This window comes from Panthera uncia, chromosome C2, assembly GCF_023721935.1.
Source record: "Panthera uncia isolate 11264 chromosome C2, Puncia_PCG_1.0, whole genome shotgun sequence".
Lineage (NCBI taxonomy): Eukaryota > Metazoa > Chordata > Mammalia > Carnivora > Felidae > Panthera > Panthera uncia.
Genome location: NC_064810.1, coordinates 69471080 through 69493971, shown reverse-complemented (window position 1 = coordinate 69493971; position 22892 = coordinate 69471080). Strand labels below are relative to the sequence as shown.

Sequence of the window (22892 nt, the reverse complement as noted above, 5' to 3'; positions counted from 1 at the left end):
CAAGCTAAGGTGGTTTTTCCCTCTAGCAAAGCATTAACCTTAAGACTGTAGGGAGTTCCTGGACTTTAGGCTTGATGGGATTGCCTTTTTTCTGGTAAACTGAGGGACTCTTACAGTTTAACCATTTGGGTTTTGTCCTTTCCTGTTTTTGGGTAGCTGGGAGTGTCCAAGGAATATCCTACATGTCCCACCTGGGGGTGGGGGTTGCTGTTACCCTGCACTTTGCCTTCAGTGTGCCCCACACTCCCTCATTAGAAGTGCCATAGTTTGGGATTAATAGAGCACACTAAGGGCAGTTGATTCTAGTCGCAGCTCTGTCTCTGAACAGCTACCTGACTTGGAGTAAGCAATGTTAGATCTCTGAACCTGATTTTAAGTATCTATTCAATATTAGGGTTAAATGGAGAGAGTGATTTCCAAACCTTTTCTTGACATGGAATTTTATATTTAAATGAAATCTTACATAGAACTATAAACATAAAACCTATAACCACAGACCTGCTTGCGCTAGTGACTTTCTCTCTGTCTCTGTCCCTGATGAACATCAGATTGGGTGATGAGATTTATCTGTAAACCTTTATTTTGTTATAATATATTTAATACCTGTCCTAAATTTTGATGCTTGGGCACTCTTGGAATCTTTTACTTCCTTTCATTTACTGAAATTGTAAAATACTGAAGTAGGAAGGGCCTTAGTGGTTTTAAAGTTCATAGTTCTTTTTTTTTTTTTTTTTTTTTAAGATTTTATTTTTAAGTGATCTCTACACCAATTGTGGGGCTCAAATTTACAGCCCTGACATCAAGAGTCATATGCTGTACTGACTGAGCCAGCTAGGTCCTCCTGTATTTCATCGTTCTTAATCCAAGAGGTGAAGATGGACTTCAGGTTGCCTGAAGCTTCTGAAATTACATGCAAAACCTTTATGTTTGTGATTTTCTTTTCCTTTCTTTTCCTTCTATCAGATGCTACAAAAGATCCAAGACCCTTTTTGATCTGGTTCATATGTGACAATTACCTACCCATTAAGTACTTTAAGATTCAGTTTTCTCTTACAATGCTGATGTTAAGTCGACTACCCTTTTATAAAGTTACTTGTATGTTAATAGTTTCCTCTTCTCCCAGCAAACTGGTTAACATTTTCTATTTCCAATCCTAGGCATATCCTTGGGCCCCAGGTTAGAACCTTTTGTTTAGATAGTGCTTCTTAAATTTTAATGTGCATACAAATCAGCTGGAGAACTATTAAAATGAGTTCTTGTGTGTAGGTCTTGTGTGTAGCAGTGGTTGATACACAGAATCCAGTACATATTTGTCTCTTCATATTTATTAATTCACTTATTGATTTATTTTTTCATTTTACGTACAAACAATAAATGCCACATTTTGGGGTACCTGGGTGGCTCAGTTGGTTAAGTGTCCGACTCTTGATTTCAGCTCAAGTCATGATCTCAGTGTTGTGGGATTGAGCCCCACATCAGGCTCTGCACTGATGCAGGTTAAGATTCTTTCTCCATCTCTTTCTGCCCCCTCCCCACCTCACGTGCTCACTTGCTCTCTCTCTCTCTCTCTCTCAAAATAAATAAACATTAAAAAAAAAAAAGCCAGGTATTTATCAGATTCTAAAGTACTTAATAGGAATACGTATATAGTTGATTAAGGATAAGCTCTACCTTCCTTGAACTAGTTTTTAGTGTTGTTTGGTAACCAAAGGAATTAAATTTGGTTATGTTAGCCTTGAATTGGTAGCACATAGTAAGGTGCTCAAAAATTAGGCAGATGAAGTGTTTTGGGCTATCCAATAGACAGTTGATCTGGACTATCCATTAACTCTGTTAGCATGACCTACAGTTACATTAACTGTGATTGCTATGTTATACATTTGGCTAGTTCTGCCCAAACCCCTAGATTTCCTTTTTCATGTGAAGAACAGGGCTTTGGATATATTGAAATTGAAGTGACAGAGGTATATAAGAGTAGAATTGTCCTGGAGGTATTAGAAATGTGGCTTTAGAGTTTAGATAATATAGAGATATTAAAAATTGTTTTTTTGGTAAACAGCAAAACACTAAAAAGGGTTAACTTGCTATTACTACTTTGAGAGTAGTTACAAACATCTAAGGAGAGAAGATTATTAGAGGGAGCCATAGCTGTTTTGGTATTTAATCATAACCATAGTGTTGCATAGGTGATTTATAGGTTTGTTTCGCTTTGACAATATTAAAAATCATGTGAGGTCTTCTTCCTTCTAATACTATAAGCATATAGTCTGGTATTTCAACAGAATGCCAGGTTTATTCTGTATAAAACAAAAGAATAGTGTTAAAATTTTTTTTTTCTTTTATGATATGGTGAAAGTGGAGAGGCTTATACATTCTTTACCTAGGAGGAAAATTGCAAACAACCTGAATGGCCAGGACAATGGTTTAAAAAATTGAGTTGCAAAAAAAAAAAATAAGTAAAATAAAAAATAAAAGTAAAAAATTGAGTTGCCTAATGAGACAGTGCTTAAAACAAATTGCTTTAATAATATGGGAAAATGCTGAAGGAAAAAAAGCATGATACAAAATTGCATATACGGTATGATCTCAGCCACATTAAAATGAGTAAATAAAAAGACTAGAAGGAAATATATCAAATTAGGTCATCTCTTGGTATTTGGGATTACAGACTTATTTTTTCAGTTTACTGTTATATATATATATATATATATATATATATATATATATATATATATATGTGTGTGTGTGTAACTACCTGGCTGGCTCAGTTAGTAAAGCACGCAACTCTTGATTTCGGGGTCGAGCCCCATGTTGGGTATAGAGATTACTTAAAAATAAAAATCTTAAAAAAATGGCAACAAAATGATCTTTGGTTCTAGTAGACTTTCTCATGCAACTTTAGTGCATATTATTAAAGTTTTAATGTGTACTTAATATTTCGGTACAATCGTCCTTTTTTGTTAGCTTAGATGTGTTCATCAGAATCTTCTGTGGAACTTTAAAGAGTATACCTGTCTTGGGGCACCCGGGTGGCTCAGTTGGTTGAGTCTTTTTTTTTTTTTAATGCTTATTTATTTTTTGAAAGATAAACAGAGTGTGAGCCAGGGAGGGACAGAGAGAGGGAGGGAGACATAGAATGTGAATCAGGCTCCAGGCTCTGCAGCATCAGCACAGAGCCTGACATGGGGCTTGAACCCACGAAACATGAGGTTATGACCTGAGCTGAAGTTGGACGTTTAACCAACTGAGCCACCTAGGCGCCCCAAGTCTGAGTCCTGATTTCAGTTCAGGTCATGATCACAGTTGTGAGCTTGAGCCCCATATCAGGCTCCAAGCCCAGCTTGAGATTCTCTCTCCCTTTCTCCCTCTCCGCTCTCCTCCACTTGTACATGCACTGTCTCTCAAAAAAATTAAAATTAAAAGGTATATGTATATCTCACCTCTACCCCAGAGATTCTGATTAAGTAGATCAAGAGCAGGGCTAGCATCTGTAGTTTGTTTTTTTTTTAATTTTTTTTTTTAAATGTTTATTTATTTTTGAGACAGAGAGAGACAGAGCATGAATGGGGGAGGGCAGAGAGAGAGGGAGACACAGAATCAGAAACAGGCTCCAGGCTCTGAGCTGTCAGCACAGAGCCCGATGCGGGGCTCGAACCCACAGACCGTGAGATCATGACCTGAGCCGAAGTCGGATGCTTAACCGACTGAGCCACCCAGGCGCCCCTAGCATCTGTAGTTTTTTAAAGCTCCACAATTAACGTGAAAAGGCACCCTAGCTGAGAAAGTTGTCTATAAGCAGAAGCTGGTATGATACTTTGCAGCAGCAGATAGCAATTTCTGAACTAACATTTTAAAGTATTCACTTGCATTTAGTTGTTAAACTTAAGAGGAAGGCAGCGTATTTGAATTAGAAAATAAATCCAAATACAGTACTATATTGTTTAAAAGCTAGCTAGAAAAAAAACCTTACACAATATTCCATTTAATAATATTCCATATCTAATTCATGATGTGTTTGATTTTATCTTTTTCTCCCTAGTGAGTGGAGTGCCATAGAAAAAGAAATGGGGGATGGACTGCAGAGTGCTGGTCACCATATGGATGTGTAAGTACCTAGAGCATTTAAGGTAAAATCCAAAGTGAAGTTCAGTGATGAAATGATAGTGATTCTTCTGTTCTGCTTTTATCAAGTTTGCTGGCTTTTATGTTATATGCTGTGTATACAGATCTGACTTACACAAGCTTATTTCAGAAATGCAAGATTAATTTAAAACATTCAAAAATCAATCAGTCCAATTCATATGTTAGTAGAATAAAGAAAACTTGTATGTTTATTTCAATACATGTAGAAAAGGCATTTCAACATCCACTCACAATAAAAATTCTCATCAAACTGGGAATAAGAGGAGTTTCTTCAGTTTTAAAACTTACAGCTAATGTACTTAATAGTGAAGTATTAAAAACTTACAGCTAGTATTGTACTTAATAGTGAAATATTGATGCTTTTTCCTAACATCAAGGAATAAGGCAAGATTGTCTGCTCTCACCACTCCTGGTAAACATTGTACTAGAGGCTCTAGTCCAGCAAGGAAGAGACAAGAAAATCAAATGCGAGGCTTAAATCTTAGGAAAAAGTAAAACGACCTCTTTTTGTAGTTAACAGGATCTTTTACATAGATAATCGTAATCAACTAAAAGTATTATAGAACTAACAACCAAATTTAACAAGGATGCAGAATACAAGCTCAATATATAAAAAACAAATGTTTTTATGTACTAGCAACAACAATTAGAAGATAAAAATGGAGAAACAATGCCTTTTATAATTGCATCAAAACAAAATACTAAATGAAATACCTCTACACTGAAAACTTTATATATAAACACTGCTGAGAAAAAAATTAAAAAAATTTTTTTCTTTATTTATTCTTGAGAGAGAGACAGGGTCTGAGCAGGAGAGGAGCATAGAGAGAGGGAGACACAGAATCTGAACCAGGCTCCAGGCTCTGAGCTGTCAGCACAGAGCCCGATGTGGGGCTCAAACTCACGAATTGCGAGATCATGACCTGAGCCTAAGTTGGATGCTCAACTGACTGAGCCACCCAGGTGCCCCTGCTGAGAGAAAAATTTAAAGACCTAAATAAATGGAGAGATAAACTGTGTTCATGGATTGGAAGCGTCAGTAGTGTTAATATCTCCATTCTTCCCAGATTGCAGTCCCAATCAAAATTCTGATATAAATTTTTAATAGCAATTGGTATTACTTAATTCCAAAATTTATATAGAAATTTAAAGGGCCCAGAGTAACCAAAACAGTCTTGAAAAAAGAACAAACCTGGAATATATTAACTGATTTCAAGACTTCTGTAAAGCTATATCCTGTAAATACAAGATAGGTATTGGCATAAAGGTAAACAGATCAATGGAACAGAAAAGAGTCCAGAAATAGACTGGGATTTAAATAGTCCATTTCAAGAAATGGTTCTGGAATAAGTGGATACGTACATGGAAAAAAATTAATCAAGTTAGCAAAAATTTCTTTTTATTTTTATTTAACGTTTATTCATTTTTTAGAGACAGCATGAGCAGGGAAGGGGCAGAGAGAAAGGGAGACACAGAATCTGAAGCAGGCTCCAGGCTCTGAGCTGTCAACACAGAGCCCGATGCGGAGCTCAAACTCACGAACTGCGAGATCATGACCTGAGCCGAAGTCGGACGCTCAACCGACTGAGGCACCCAGGCGCCCTGTTAGCAAAAATTTCTTTAAAAAAAATCATGAAAAAGAACCAAATTTTTAGTTTTTTGTTTTCTTTTTTCTTTTTTTTTTTTTTTTACTTAGAAGGACAAGGGATTTCAAAGAAATTTTTAAATGGTAACTTGTTCTTTATCGAAATTAAACATTTTGCTTATTAAAAGATACTGTGGGGCACCTGGGTGGCTCAGTCAGTTAAGCATCCAACTCTAGGTTTCGGCTCAAGTCATGATCTCATGGTTCATGGGTTCAAGGCCCACATCAGTCTCCACACTGACCGTGCAGAGCCTGCTTGGGATTCTTTCTTTCCTTCTCTCTCCCTTTCTCTCAAGATAAATAAACTTAAGAAAAAGATAATGTTAGGGAAGGGAGAAATGGGGGAATTAGTGTTAGAGAACATGAAAAAGTTCTGGAGACAGATGGTTTGGAGACAGATGGTTTGGAGACAGATGGTCTGGAGATGTGGAGATAGCTGCACAGAAAGGTGAATGCACTTAATGCCACTCCACTGGACACTTAAAATGATTAAAAGGTAAATTTCATGTTATGTTTATTTACTACACACACACCATTAAAATAATGAAAAGGCTAGCTACTGACTGGGAGTAAACATTTCCAACCAGAATATATAAAGAACTCTTACAAGTCAGTAACAAAAAGACAAAAAATACTTATTTTTTTCTAAATATTTCTTCAGGCCATATTCAAGCTGACTGGCTACTTTTCAGCCTTAGAAAGTCTTCCAGCATTGTGTTGATTTAGCATTTTCAGTATTTTCAGGAATTTATGATTATCCCTTTAGGTGATTTAAAGTGTTAAGTAAACCATTTCAGTACTGATATCTAAAAATCATTACCATTTAAATTTTTGTACCCAAGGATGTGCTATTTATCCGTATACTATGTTTCCTGTCTTCAAGCCACCAGCCCTGTTTTTTGTTTCCTTAACATTCTTTCTGAATCATAGATTTGTGAATTAAAGGCAGTTTTTCTTGTTCTTAATAATGATTCTCAAGACTTTTTTCAGTCATGTAGAAGAAATACCATCCATAGTCTAACAAATGTAAATTTGTAATTACAGAATATGTACTTGGCCTCTTTTAGAAACCCTGTAAGCACATAGTTTTTCAGAAGGTTTATTTATTTTTTACAACTTCAGTAAATTTTGTTTGCTTCCCTACAGGAAGCAGGCCTGGAGACATAAATTATATTATTCTTCTATTCTCATGCTAGGTAATCAGAGTTAATTTGAAAAGTTATATACCATACAGAAGTAGTACATGACATAACCCACATCCTTATGGAATTCATAATGTGATTGGAGAAATAAAACTAACACACAAGACATTACTTTGATAAAATTTAATTTCTGAATTGTTGATAAAAGACCAGAAGTGGTGACTGGAGACTAAAGTAGTCTGGGAAGATCTCCTAGAGGTGCTGAGATCTGTGCTTGTAGTATTTGGAGAAGCAGTGTCAAGAGCGGTCAGTCAGGTCACATTTCTGTACAAGGAAAGACTCCTGTCCAGGAATGAGAATGGTATGGCAATAAGGGGCTTGTATGGGTCAAAGCAGAGGTTGCTGGGGCACCTGGGTGGCTCATTCGGTCAAGCATCTGACTTCGGCTCAGGTCACGATCTCACTTTTGAGTTCGAGCCCCACGTCAGGCTGTGTGCTGACAGCTCAGAGCCCGGAACCTGCTTCAGATTCTGTGTCTCCCTCTCTCTCTGCCTCTCCCCCACTCATTCTCTCTGTCTCTCTCTCTCTCAAAAAATAAATAAACATTAAAAAAATAAAATAAAACATGTTAAAAAAAAAAGAGATTGCTATTGACAATTAGTATAAAATAAACCTTCTAAAATTTTTTGTAATCTTTATTTACTCTAGTTTTCCTTTTGTAGCTTTTTGGCATTACTGTATGTAGTTGGTGCCAGGAATATTTGTTCACCAATTATACTAAACTCTCATTTTTTCTGCAGATTTTGTAGCCCTTTCATAAAATATCTTTGAACAAAAGATATTATAGTCTTATGGTGCTTCTTGTGTATTTTTTATTTTTAACATTTATTTATTTTTGAGGGAGCAAATGCATGTGCTCGTGGGTGGGGGAGGGGCAGAGAAAGGGAGACAGGATCTAAAGTAGGCTCTCTGCTGAGAGCACAGAGCCTGACATGGGGCTTGAACTCATGAATTGTTAAATCATGACCTGAGCTGAAACCAAGACAGGCGCTCAACCGACTGAGCCACCCAGGAGCTGTCTTATGGTGCTTCTTAAGCTACCTGTAAGAAGGACCTTTTTGTTTGTTTTGTTTTTTATTTCCAAGCCATTGCTGATCAAAACATTTTGGTAAAATTCAATAAAATTTTCATGGTAATTAAAAATTGCTACAGGGGCGCCTGGGTGGTTCAGTCAGTTAAGCTTCTGACTTCAGCTCAGGTCATGATCTCATAGTCCATGAGTTCAAGCCCACATCGGGCTCTGTGCTAACAGCTCAGAGCCTGGAGCCTGTTTCAGATTCTGTGTCTCCCTCTCACTCTGCCCCTCCCCTGCTCACATTCTGTCTCTCTTTCTCTCCAAAATAAATAAACATTTAAAAAAAATTTTTTTTAATTGCTACAAACGTTTCTCAATACTTATTCTCACTCTGTGTACTTATTTTGTTACTGAAGGTAGCAAATGGTCTGTTGGACCATACATACTTTGAACAACACTTCTTTCTATCATTAATACTTTGTATCATGATAAAAGTTTGTATGCAATGTTTTTTAAACAGGTATGCATCTTCTATTGATGATATTTTAGAAGATGAAGAACATTATGCAGATCAGCTAAAGGAGTATCTGTTTTATGCAGAAGCACTGCGGTAAGTATAATAAATGCTCCAGATGCAGCCCTGTGGCTAGTCACCACTCTCTTCACTTCATATGTTGCCAGAAAGTAAAGATAGTAAGGTGATTTTTATTTATTTATTTAAAAACATTTTTTTAAATGTTATTTTATTTTTGAGAGAGAGACACACACAGAGTGTGAGTGGGGGAGGGGCAGAGAGAGAGGGAGACACAATCCAAAGCAGGCTCTAGGCTCCGATTTGTCAGCACAGAGCCTGGTGCACGGCTTGAACTCACAAGCTGCAAGATCATGACCTGAGCCGAAGTCGGACGCTTAACTGACTGAGCCACCCAGGGACCCCAAAGATAGTAAGGTGATTTTTAAATGAATTCATCCCCCAGGTATTGAATGAGGTCTCCTTGTATTCCTCTGTATTGCAGAGTGCTGGGTAGAGGTATTTAAGACCAGCCCTGTTCTTGAAACGTGGTATTGATAAAACTAGTCAGTCTCCAGCCACAGAACTGTTTGTATGTTGTTCTTTCTATTTGTTCAGTTTGAAGATTGGATGCAAAATACAAATTGAGTGTGTGTAGGTAGCCCTGTCACTAGGCAATATGTTGGCTTTTTAATTTTGTAATTTTTCCCACATCTGCTTATCTTCTTAGTAAGGTTGTGTAACTTCTTAATATCAGGACTTTGTCTTCTGTTTTTATGGTATCTCTTGCAGAGCCAAACAGAATTCTCTGGTATATAGTTCTATTTTAGAAGAAATTAGCATAGGGGTGCCTGGGTGGCTCAAGTGGTTAAACATCTGACTTTGACTCAGGTCATGATCTCACAGTTCATGAGTTCAAGCCCCACATCGGGCCCTCTGCTCTCAGCACAGAGCCCGTTTCAGAACCTGTCTCCGTCTCTCTCTGCCCCTCCCCAGTTCACATGCTCTCTTGTCAAAAATAAATATTAAAAAAAGGAGAAGAAATTAGTATATTTTTTCTGTCCAATTTAGAAAAATGAATCCATTTACCTGAAATAGGTGGCTTTTGGCTATAGCCACTTTGGGTTATTTTCCTGTCATTTTTAAAAGCAATATAAGAATTCTGTTAGTATAGAGGACCAGTGTTTCTTTAGCTGTTTAGTAGCTGATACAAAACATCTGTACATTTTTAACCTTGCTCCTTCTAGAGCTTTGAGTACTCAGGAGTTTCACCAGGTATTTGCATGTTACCAAGCAAAAGAAAGTTGCTGAACAGAGTGGAATTCTGTACAGTTCTTAAAAACTATAGAAAAGATGAATGTATATTGATATGTCCATGGTATATAGTTAGGTAAGATAATATGTAGAATCACTTGGGGCGTGTGTATATGTGTATTTGTAAGTGCCTACCTAAGGTCTGGCAGAATATGCACCATCTATTAATATTAACATGGGTTGTGTCTGGATAGTGGAGTTGGGAAGAGAAGGAGTTCTTGAAAATTTTTTTATTTTGTACATTTCTGTGCCAGAATCTTAGTTTTGTTTTTTTTTTTTTTACACTAAGCATGGGTCACTTATATGATAGTAAAAACTAAGACATTTCTATATAAAGATGAAAAATTTGAAGGAATACTCAGCTGCTTTGTGAGATTCCAGTATTAGTTTCTATGTTACACAAAAGATTTCATTAATGTATGTGATAATGGTATGTTTGTTGAGAAAAATGTTGCAAGCATCTTAAAAAAAAACATCTTTTATTATGTATACTTTTTATGCTTAGGTTCTAAATTTAATTTTTTTTAATATTTATTTTGAGAGAGAGAGCATCAACAGGGGAGAGGCAGAGGGAGGGAGAGAGAGAGAATCCTAATCTCACAAACCTTGAGATCATGACCTGAGTTGAAATCAAGATTAGACTTAACTGACTGAGCCACTCAGGCACCCCTGGTAGATTTCATTTTATATTGGGCTATTGCATTTTAAACTTGAAAATTCTAGGTACATATTGTAAATATTTCCTCTCTACCCCTGGGGAGAAAAAAATTTTTTTTCTTGAAAAAGAAAACAACGTGTATGCGCAACCGGGGGACAGGGACAGAGAAAGAGAAAGAGAATCCTAAGCATGTTCCACACCCAGCACAGAGCCCTACATGGGTGCTCGATCCCACAACTGTGAAGTCATGACCTGAGCTGAAATGAATAGTTGGATGCTTAACCGACTGAAGCACCCAGGTGCCCCTGAAAAATTTTAATATGTTAAAAGAGAAGCCATAAAAATTAAGTGGCAGCACTTTTTTTCATCCCTAGGGCTGTATGCAGGAAACATGAACTTATGCAGTATGACTTGGAGATGGCTGCTCAGGACTTAGCATCCAAAAAGCAGCAATGTGAGGAACTGGCAACTGGGGTGAGTGTGTTTCCATTTCAGTCTCTGGTATTAGTGCAGCAGGCCTTACAAGGAATAAGCTGCAGTTGTAATACCCAAGATGCCTGTAGCTTTTATAGGGGAATAATTTATGGGCAACTTTGTAACTCCTTGGTTTGTGATCTTGATATAAAAAGATATAAGCCATTAAAACATCATATTATATAGCAGTGTAAGAAATTCTGCCAACATTGCTCTGTATAGTGTCTTCTCATTTATATTCGGTCCAAGTGAAAAAGCATTATTCTTTGTGATTGAAATAATGACTTTTACAAAGTAAATCATAGAAATTTTAGCTTATTTTGAAAAGGTTTGCCTAGTTTGAATCAGTTCATCTCTCATAAGAAGGAGCTTCTGGTATAGGGAATAGTTGTGAAGAAAATTCTGTATCTTATTTTATGAACCTTAGATCATTTTTATAATCGGCTTTCTACTGTCTAGCCATTTTATTGGAATAAATTAGTTGTCGTAGTGAGAGTACACAATCTGGAAATAATAAAAGTGACAGTGCTACCATTTACCAGTCACTTCATACTTAACAAGTACTTTGTTATCTCTGAAAAGTCACAGATATATGTTGTAGTAAAAGACCATTTGACTATGAAACATGTATATACTAGGCTTGATTTCTTTGTTTCTTTCTTTCTCTCTTTCTTTCTACTTATTTATTTATTTATTTATTTATTTATTTATTTTTAATGTTTATTTTTGAGAGAGAGAGAGAGAGAGACAGAGCATGAGCAGGGGAGGGGCAGAGAGAGAGAGGGAGACACAGAATCCGAAGAGGCTCCAGGCTCTGAGCTGTCAGCACAGAGCCCAATGCAGGGCTCGAACTCCTGGACTGCGAGATCCTGAACTGCGAGATCCTGACCTGAGCCAAAGTCGTAAGCTCAACCCACTGAGCCACCCAGGCACCCCTAGGCTTGATTTATTTTTAGAACTGAGGGGAAACTCCCAGGCCATTTTCAGGGAGCATGATTCTCTACTCTTACATGTGAAGGGAAAAGTGTTTCCCTTAGTAATCTCCAGAGAGTAAGGAAATGTTAAAGCAATGATGCTTGAGGCTACCCTCCAAGGGAAGGCATCCTATTTAATTGATAACCAAGTTTCAGTGTGTATTATGCAGATTTTTAATGTTTTTTGTTTTAGTTTGGCCTATTTCCTTTGTCACCTGTTGGATTTTTTTATCTATTTTTTATGTCATAGAGAAATGTTTACAAAATGACCTCTAATCTAAAGAAATAACTTGCCTAATGCTTCACATAGAAGTTTTCCATTTGATTAAGAAGTTCAGTTAGAATTTTTTTCTTTTTGACTTTCCATATTATTCCAGTGTTAGGAATCACATTAGGAGCCCCCTGGTTGTAAGACTTATTGGTGCTTCTGTACTGAGCTAGGAGGAAATGGCAAAAGTTTTCTTTCCCTTTTTTTAAAATTTTTTTTAAAATTTTAAAAAAATGTTTATTTTTAAGAGAGAGAGACAGAGCGAGCAAGCAGGGAAGGGGCAGAGAGAAGGAGACACAGAATCTGAAGCAAGCTCTAGGCTCTGGGCTGTCGGCACAGAGCCCAGTGCGGGGCTCGAACCCACGAACCGTGAGATCATGATCTGAACCAAAGTTGGACACTTAACCGACTGAGCCACGCAGGTGCCCCTGTGTTTCCCTTTTTAAAAAAAATGTTTAATTGTGATTAAATATACATAACAAAATTTATCATCTTAACCATTGTTTTTTTACCTGTGGCTTATTTTTCTTTAAAAAAAATTTTTTTTTACATTTATTTATTTTTGATAGAGACAGAGCACAAGTGGGGGAGGGGCAGAGAGAGACAGAGACACAGAATTCGAAGCAGGCTCCAGGCTCCAAGCTGTCAGCACAGAGCCCGACGCGGGGCTCGAACTCACAAACTGCAAGATCATGACCTGAGCCAAAGTTGGACGCTTAACCGACTGAGCCACCCAGGCGCCCCTTGTTTATTTTTCTTTTTTACTCTTATTTCAAACTCAGAAAACAGTGGAAGAAATTAGTACAGCTATTGAATTTACATTGATATAAATTAAAAGCAATTTTATGGAAGCATAGGTTATTGAAAGATTATACTAGGGATAATCTTAACCATTTTTAAGTGGTATACAGTTCAGTAGTAGTAAGTACATTCACATTGTTGTGTAACCAACCTCTAGAACTCTCTTCATCTTGCAAAATTGAAACTCTATACCATTGAACATCAACTATCAATTTCCCTCTCTCCTCAGCCCCTGAGAGTCACCATTCTACTTTCTGTCTCTATGACTTTGACTACTCTAGATACCTTACATTAAGTAGAATCATGTAATATTTGTCCTTTCATGACTTGCTTATTTCCACTTAGCATAATGTTCTCAGGTTCATCCATGTTGTAGCATGTGTTGGAATTTCTTTCCTTTCTCAGGCTGAATAATAATATTTCTTTATATGTATATGCCACATTTTGTTCATCCATTCACCTGTTTCTATTTCATTTTAGACTGTGAGAACATTTTCCTTGAAGGGAATGACTACCAAGCTCTTTGGCCAAGAAACTCCAGAGCAAAGAGAAGCCAGAATAAAGGTGCTAGAAGAACAAATAAATGAAGGAGAGCAACAGCTAAAGTCTAAAAATCTGGAAGGCAGGTAAAAATGCTGAGATGTTTAACAAAGCTAGACATGTGTACTACATGGCGGATTGTTGGGTTTTTTTCTTTTTTTTTTTTTTATAACATTTCCCATCTTCATTAACATCCCTGAAATATAGTCTGTTCTTCAAGGGCAATTTTTTTTTAAGGTTTTATTTTTAGGGGTGCCTGGGTGGCTCAGTGGTTGAGCATCTGGCTTCAGCTCAGGTCATGATCACTCCGTGGGTTCGAGCCCTGCATTGGACTCCATGCTGACAGCTCAGCCTGGAGCCTGCTTCGGAATCTGTGTCTCACTCTGTGTTCTACCCCTCTAGCACACCCCCCCCCCCCCCCCCCCCTTGTGTTCTGTCTTAAAAATAAATAAACGTTTGGGGAGCCTGGGTGGCTCAGTTGGTTGCGTGTCCAACTTCAGCTCAGGTCATGATCTCACAGTTCATGAGTTTGAACCCCATGTCGGGCTCTGTGCTGACACCTCAGGGCCTAGAGCCTGCTTCGGATTCTGTGTCTCCCTCTCTCTCTGCTCCTTCCCTGCTGACACTCTGTCTCTCTGTTTCAAAAATAAATAAAGATTAAAAATAAATAAACGTTCAAAAAAAATTTTTTTTAAAGATTTTATTTTTAAGTAATCTCTGGGGCACCTGGGTGGCTCAGTCAATTGAGTGTCTGACTCTTATTTTGGCTCAGGTCGTGATCCCAAGGTCATGGGATTGAGTCCTGCATCGGGCTCCATGCTGAGCCTGGAGCCTGCTTAAATTTTCTCTCTCTCTCTCTCTCTCTCTCTCTCTCTCTCTCTCTCTCTCTCTCTCTCTTACTCTCCCTCTCCCCATATTGCATTCTCTCTCTCTCTCTCAAAAACAAAACAAAACAAAACAGTAATCCCTACACCCAACATCAGGCTCAGACTTCCAACCCTGAGATCAAAGTCACAGGCTCCAATGACTGGGCCAACCAGACACCCCTATAACCTTTTCTTCTAACATGTAGTGATTGACTTCCTAAGAAATTTGAATGATCAAAAATCATGTTACAGAAACTGTTTTAGTATGGGGGAAAGAGAAAGAAGAATTTCAACTTTATAACATTACTTTCCTGCACTTTTCCTGATTTCTGGCCTTTGCATATTCCCTTTGCCCTTTCTTCTCCATCACTTCACAAAAGCCTGATGATTCTTCAGTGCCCAGCTCTTGCGCTTTCTTTGTGAAGCTTATTCCTAGCCTTGCAGGCTGTCATAGCACTTAGCTCATGCCACAATAGCATGGCAGTTTTGTTTTGGGTGTTCAGGAGCCCTTCTAAGTCAGTGACTGTGTATGTTTCGTCTTTATGTTCCAACACCTTACATTGACTTGGCATGTGATTATTCCATAAGTATTTCTAGAAATTCAACTCAAAGGTCTTCCGTCACTGACTTATTTTCCTTATTGCTGTTTTTGTCCAATAGTATGTAGATCAAGGCAGACCAAGAGTGTATCATTGGTTTTGAGGTGTTTTTGTTAATTTTTAGAACTGGCACCAAATAAGTAAAAGTAAACTTTTATGAGTAGAGTTAAAAAGGTAAATGCCTCTCAGAATTTTGAAAACTCTAGTTGTCATTTAAAGCAAGTACATGATGATTGTGATACGGTATATCTTGTCAAAAGAGTGTATGTTTTCCAGTGACTCCAGGAAGGCAACTTCATGTGGAAAGAGCCATTTATAGCTGATTTATAGGAATAATTTGAAGCTGGAATTCTTGGGGCAAAAATATTGATTATTAAAATGAAGAAGAATGTATGACTGTCTCTGCTTTTTTTTTCTAGTATAATTTTTAGGAAGAAAAAAAACTGTCATATATACAATAGTTTTTTCATCTATATAGACAAAAACCAATGCGAATGAGAACTGGTTATTAGAATTTATAATATAGTTTACATAATTTGAGTAAGTAATAATGTTGACTACACATTTTATTTCAGAGAATTTGTGAAAAATGCTTGGGCTGATATTGAACGCTTCAAAGAACAAAAGAACCATGATTTAAAGGAAGCTCTCATAAGCTATGCAGTTATGCAGATCAGTATGTGCAAAAAGGTAGGTTTTGGTGTCAGGGAAGATACGGTATATTCAAAAGTGCTTATGAATTTCTTTAAAACTAATTTCTCTTCCTTGGACTAGAAAGCTTATCATTTTAATTGAATTTAATTTTTTTAATGTTTATTTATTTATTTTGAGAGAGAGAGAGAGAGAGACAGAGTGCAAGCAGGGAAGGGGCAGGGAGAAAGACACAGAATCTGAAGCAGGCTCTGAGCTACCAGCACAGAGGCCGACGCAGGGCTTGAACTCACAAACCATGAGATCATGACCTGAGCCAATGCTGGGTGCTTTAACTGACTGAGCCACCCAGGCGCCCCTATCATTTTCATTTTAAAGCCCATTCTTCTCCCCTTCTCCCCTTCCAGAATGTTTTCCAATTTCTTTACTTAATTTTGAAAGAAGTATTTTTTAATAACCAAAATGTCGATTACTGAGTCTTCAGTCACCTAAGGTACCAAATTTCTGTGCTCTATTTATATCCAGTATTTGCAAATATATACCAACAACTTTAATTGGATTATATGGTGTTCTTGGATGTGGTGGTAAAATACTGTTCCTAATAGTGATAGATAGTGCCTTGATTGGAAAATAGCTTAAACATTGGGGAAAATGTGGTCATGACATGGTTTGTTGTCATAGTGAGTCTTCCATGTAGCTGATGTCCATAGTAGAAGATATGAACATGGAAGCTTCATTTTGGGGAGTTTTTTTAATTATTTATTATTTTATTATTTATTATTATTTTTTTATTATTTATTATTTTTAAGAGAGAGACAGAGCACAAGTGGGGGAGAGACAGAGAGAGAGGGAGACACAGAATCTGAAGCAGGCTCCAGGCTCTGAGCTGTCAGCACAGAGCCCAGCGCGGGGGGGCTCGAACTCACAAACCATGAGATCATGTGACCTGAGCCAAAGTCAGACGCTCAACCGAATGAGCCACCCAGGGGCCCCAGGGGAGTGTTTTGACAATTCCAAAATCTTTCTAAAATGCTGTTGTAAGAACAAAATATGAAACATTCCTTCTTTTTTATAACCCAAGACCTGCCTATGTGTCTATCAGCTACTATCAGTGCTTTACAGTTTACCAGCACTTTGCAGTCTACCAAGCAACTTAACATGCATTGTCTCAGTAAATCATGTAAATAGCAAGGTGAATTCTCAGTTATGAAGACCTTCTTGGAAAAACCATGCTCATATAAACAACTTATGCTTTAATTCATCTGAAATGTGTATTTTCTGGCTAGTCACCATCACTTCCCTAGCCCATTTCACTTGTATCACTAGCAGTAAGCATAGTAAACAAAGATATTTTAAGATGTAAACACCAGACTCTAGCATTAGTCAAGTGGGCTTTTTTTGTATTGGGCAAATTCATATTTATGCCCCAGTTAAAGTGTGAGTTACTCCATGTTATAGATCTTTGGGGTCACTTAAGAGAAGTTAAAATCGGGGCGCCTGGGTGGCGCAGTCGGTTAAGCGTCCGACTTCAGCCGGGTCACGATCTCGCGGTCCGTGAGTTCGAGCCCCGCGTCAGGCTCTGGGCTGATGGCTCGGAGCCTGGAGCCTGTTTCCGATTCTGTGTCTCCCTCTCTCTCTGCCCCTCCCCCGTTCATGCTCTGTCTTCTCTCTGTCCCAAAAATAAATAAAAAACGTTGAAAAAAAAATTAAAAAAAAAAAAAAAGAGAAGTTAAAATCATGACCAAACCATCTGCAGATGCTGACAGTGGAGTATGATTACAGCTTGGTGGTGTTTTATCTATTGTTGTCATTGTGCCACATCCTACTGCTTTACAGGGTGCCTCACATTTAGTCATCTTTCTAGCCTACCCTTTTTTAATCTCAGGAGGTCTGAAAGATCAGGTAACACACGTTTTTTAGAGTTGGTTTTATTGTGTTTTCATAAAAGACTCATCAGTAAGCTCCTTGTGATCTTCTGTTTGCTGCTTTTCCAAAGGAAAATGCAGACTATATAATGGCTCAAAGGACTTTTCTCCCCATTTTACCTAGGGCGGGGTGGTTGAGGGTGCTAGAAATTAATCTCTGAATAAAAAGGATATCGCTGTAGGTGTATTTGGACATACTGTTGGATAGCTTGTATGTCTACTCATGTTTCCTAAGAAAACCATTACAGTAAACAAGAGTTTACTCACATGAGGTTTGAAAGATGTGTGTTCACCTTATTTCCCAGGAACAGTACTATAAAGTTTCATCATGTTTTATTTTCTTCCTTAAGTAGAATAATAGATTTTTGTATTTGAAAATCTACAGTATTTTTTTTTTAGAAACTTAAAATTAAGTACGAGAAGTCAGGATTAATACTAGTTTTTTTTAGATAAATATGATTATCTATATTTTATTTTAGTTGTATATTAACTTTTAAAATATACCGTACCGTGTTATAGTGTCAGATATCCAAAGTGGTAATTGAATATAATCAAATGACTAAATTGAAGTAGTAGTAAACCAAAACAAAATAGTTTTATATAAAAAGCATTAATATTAGCATTTAAAAATCAACTATTCTAAGTATTATTTTGGTTAACCTTTTTTATAGTGAATTTTCTAATTTGTTGAATCAAGGACTGAGCTTTTACGAAATACTTGATTTGTTTTTTTTAACATTTATTTCTGAGATAGAGTGCAAGTGGGGAAGGGGCAGAGAGGGAGAGGGAGACACAGAATTCTGAGTAGGCTCCAGGCTCTGAGCTGTTAGCACAGAGCCTGACATGGGGCTTAAACCCATGAACCGTGAGATCATGACCTGAGCCTAAATCAGGTGCATAACCAACTGAGCCATGCAGGCACCCCAATACTTGATTGATTTTTAAGCTACTTTATCTTTTCAAATTAAAAAAATGATCATATGGAAAAAGATATTCCATGCAAATAGAAGTGGGAAAAAAAGCTAAGGTGCAGTACTTAGACAAAATAGACTTTAAAACAAAGACTGTAACAGTAGACAAAGGGCATTACATACTGATAAAGCGGCCAATCCAGTAAGAGGTTATAACAGTTGTAAATATCTACCCAACACTGGAACACCTAAATACATAAAGTAAATATTAACAGACATAAAGGGAGAAATTGATGGTAATACAATAATTGTAGGGGGTTTTAACACCCCACTCATATCAATGAATAGATCATCAAGGCAGAAAATCAATAAGGAAATAGTATCTTTGAGTGATGCTTTAGCCCACATGGTCTTAACAGATATATATAGAACATTCCATCCAAAAACAACAGAATACACGTTCTTTTCAAGTGCACATGGAATATTCTCCAGGATAGATCACATGTTAGGCCACGAAACAAGTCTCAGTAAATTGAAGAAAACTGAAATAATATCATCATCTTTTCTGACCACAATTCCATGAAACCAGGAATCAGTCACAAGAAAAAAACTGGAAAAACACAAACTTGTGGAGGCTAACCAGTATGCTAACCAAACCTTCCATGAGTTAATGGAGAAATCAAAGAGGCAATCAAAAAATACAAATGAAAATGAAAACACAATGATTCAAAATCTTTGGGATGCAGCAAAAGCCATTCAAAGAAGGAATTTATAGCAACACAAGAAACAAGAAAAATCTCAGGGCGCCTGGGTGGCTTAGTCAGTTGAGTATCTGACTCTTGATTTTGGCTCAAGTCATGATCTCGCAGTTCATGAGTTTGAGCTCTGCATTGGGCTCTGTGCTGACAGTGCGGAGCCTGCCTTGGGATTCTCCATCTCTCCCTCTTTCTGTCCACCCCCTGCGCCCCACACCAAATAAATAAATAAACATACAGAAAAAAGAAGAAGAAAAGTCTCAAACAATGTAACCTACACCTAAAGGGTTTACAGAAAGAACAAAGCCAAGGTTAGTAGAAGGAAGGAAATGATAAAGGTCAGAGCAGAAAAACTATCATAAAAGTAACATACTCTCATTGCAAAAATTTTAAAAATCCAGAAGCATATTAAGTAAAAATTCTCTCCCTCCTCCCCCAAATCCCTTTTTAGAAACTTACCACTGTTACAGACTTCATGTGTATCCTTCCAGACATTCTTACACATTTACAATCATTAAGAAAATATACACTTTCCTTTTCCCTGCACAAATGGGATTGCACTGTATGTGCTAGTTTGTAGTTTTTGTTTGCTCATTTGATGTCTCATAGATCTCTTACTGTGATAGTCCATATCTTATCCTTTCTAACAACCAGTACTGTATTAGATACTGCTTTATCCAGTCAAAGATATTTAAGATTTGAAGATATTTATCAAAGCTTCGAATATTAATAGATATTGGCATACTTAAATATTAAAGAAAATACTGCTTCTTCATAAAATATGTGTGTCTTGTTTGTTGAAAAAATACCTTTGTTTCTACCACTTCCTTAGATTTTACTGCTATATTTTTATATACATGCATTTTTGTTTAAGCATATTAGGTATATTATATTACCTTTGTGCTAAATAGCCTGCCAGAACACTAAGAAGGATTTGATAATTCAGCCTATTATTGGTTTTTATCAAAACATGTGTTGTTAGACTAATAATTTAATAATCCATTAATTTTTAAATAATCAATTAATTTTTATTTAATTGTTAAACTAGTAAGGTATTTTTCTTTTGTTTTAAGTATTACATAGAACAATTTCCTGAAAACTTGTTTGGTTTACAAATAGAAATAATGCAAACGTGATATGAATAAATATGTTTGTTCTGAGCCTTGAAAACTCAGTTTTCCAAAAAGTTGTAGTAGCTCTTTCCCCATCTTGAAGATAGGCTATACAAGCAATTCTCTTTTTTCAGAAGCATTAGACATTCACTTATATTAGTCATTGCTAGAAATAGTGTCATATTTGCTGGACTTGACAGTTATTCCAAAAGGTGAAAGTAGCATACCAGTAAGCCAAACAGTTGGATTTTCAGAATCCTTCCAAGATTACATTTTAAAGTTTTTTTCTTTCTTGTTTTTGTTTTTAATAGGGAATTCAAGTTTGGACCAATGCTAAGGAATGCTTTAGCAAGATGTAATCCTGTGAAATGAATTTCTCTTCAATCAAAGTGCCCCAGAACAGAAGCACAAGTAAATAAAAAAAAAATAAAGTTGCTATCCAGTATACACAAAAATATATATAAGTTGAGTAAATTCAACTTTCTTTAATTTGATTGTAGTTGTGTTAATATAGCACAAAAAGGATGTATTTTAATGAATATTAAATATTATAATTTGAGGTTTTGGGGACTGGTGCTGATTCCAAAATGTTAATTTGATAATATATACCAGTATATTGTTTGTCAGGCTTCTGAACCAGTGACTGAATGAAAGATGTTAGATAATATGTTTATTTCAATGCCAGTTGTTTCAGATCTGTTTCTGTAGGGAATTTTTCCCCAAGATTGCATTCCTGTCTTTACTTAGTAAGACCCACTAATCTGTTATAGGGGGTTATTTTTTCTTGCCTTATAGTTGAGCTGTTTGGTTTGACAAAGCTCAGCAGAAACTTAGTGTGAACTCTAAGGTTTTCTCTCACATTCATTGATGCCCCCTATAACATTTGCATACACTAGAAAATGCCTTCAATTTGTGTTTTACCAGAATTTTGATACTGGTCAGAAATTTTATACTGCCAACAAAGAAGACTCAACTTCTCAGATATATAGTGGAACGCATTGTTATGATCCAGGAATTGCTGTATAGAAAGTTTTAATTGAATATGTTACCTGTAAGCACTAAATTCTTCTCAAATAATTCTTAACCTCAGTGATGAGCCTAAATTTACTATGCTTGGCTCTCTACACATGGCATTTCAGGGTACAAGATGTAGCATTTCATTGTATAAGATACATGTAGTGAATATATGTGTTAGTATCTTCATTATTAACATCCTTCTCTATTGCTTGGCTGTAATTTTTGTAAAGATAAATTATATTGTTTGTATGGTGTGTGTGTGTGTGTGTGTGTGTGTGTGTGTGTGTGTGGTATATGTTCAGAAGCCAAGTACCCTCATTTTGCTAGCTTTGCAGTATTTTAAATGTGTTCTCATTATTACTAATTAATGTAAAAAAAAAAAAATCCCCAGTACTGTTCAGCATTTGACTTTTTTACATGTTTAAATGTTGCTGGATTTTTGTGCTGTTTGCCAGACTTACAATAAATAAATGAAGTATTGTGCTGATTTTCATATTTTTGTTATTTTAACAAGGTGATTTATACATATTAGTATCTGATGCCCTGTGAGAAAATAATAATAATACATGCCATATTATGTTTTGAAGTATTTAACTGTGTAAATTTATATTAGGCCAGAATTTGGATTTAAAAAAAATAAGATGCTGAAATGAGATATAACTTTCAAATTTTTACTTTTTTTTTTAAAGATAAAATTGTCGGAAACAAAAATCGTTTGTATACTCACCTCATTCCATTGAATTGTATCATCTCTTGACTCATGAAATAAAACAGCTTTTCATTTGGCACTTAAAAATCAAAAGTCTTCTCTCTAAAACTAACCTTAAATTAAATGTAAAATGTATTCGATTTTTCCCTACTAGCTGACTTAGTTTGAGAAGGCCATTATTACCTTTTTTTTTTTAATATTTATTTTTTAAGGTTTATTTATTTTGAGAGAGTGCAAACCAGGAAGAGGCAGAGAGAGAATCTCAAGCTGGCTCTGTGCTGAGAGCACAGAGTCCCACATGGAGCTCAGTCTCATGAACTGTGAGACCATGACCTGAACTGAAATGAAGAGTCAGACACTTAACCAACTGAGCCACCCAGGTTCCCTGTTACCTATGTTTTAAGAGATGAGTTTAGGAAAAATATTTTTCTAAAATATGCAGATATTCACTTGGTTGTTTGTATGTTTAGGAATATCTTGATTTGGGTTGACTTTTTAAAAAGTTTAATTTGATAGCACAAATCATCCCTTTAAAAAAAAAAAAAACCTCTTAAACTTTTTTTTTTTTTTTTTTTTTTTTTTTAAGTAGACTGCATGCCCAACACGGGGCTTGAACTCACAACCCTGAGTTACATGCTCTACCAACTAAGCCAGCCAGGCACCCCACCCCACCCCCCCAAAATAAAACTCTTTAAAGGAATTTTGTGAATGGAAATTATTTTTTGTACGATCTACAATAAGTATAAAGAAAGTAATCTGTGCAATAACCCTTTTCACTATTTAAAAATCAGAACTCTAAGAT

At 36.4% G+C, this 22892-nt stretch overlaps 1 protein-coding gene across 1 annotated transcript in view; it reads left to right on the top strand.

The window, feature by feature from the left end:
* SNX4 (sorting nexin 4) overlaps positions 1 to 22174 on the top strand; it is a 70943-nt gene extending 48769 nt beyond the window's left edge. The window contains exons 9-14 of the mRNA XM_049629462.1: positions 4040 to 4105; positions 8526 to 8615; positions 10863 to 10962; positions 13486 to 13631; positions 15586 to 15700; positions 20676 to 22174. Coding sequence (XP_049485419.1) covers positions 4040 to 4105; positions 8526 to 8615; positions 10863 to 10962; positions 13486 to 13631; positions 15586 to 15700; positions 20676 to 20723 — 565 coding nt within the window. The 3' untranslated portion in view covers positions 20724 to 22174. The remainder of the gene's footprint in view (positions 1 to 4039; positions 4106 to 8525; positions 8616 to 10862; positions 10963 to 13485; positions 13632 to 15585; positions 15701 to 20675) is intronic.
* Positions 22175 to 22892: the final 718 nt, after the last annotated feature.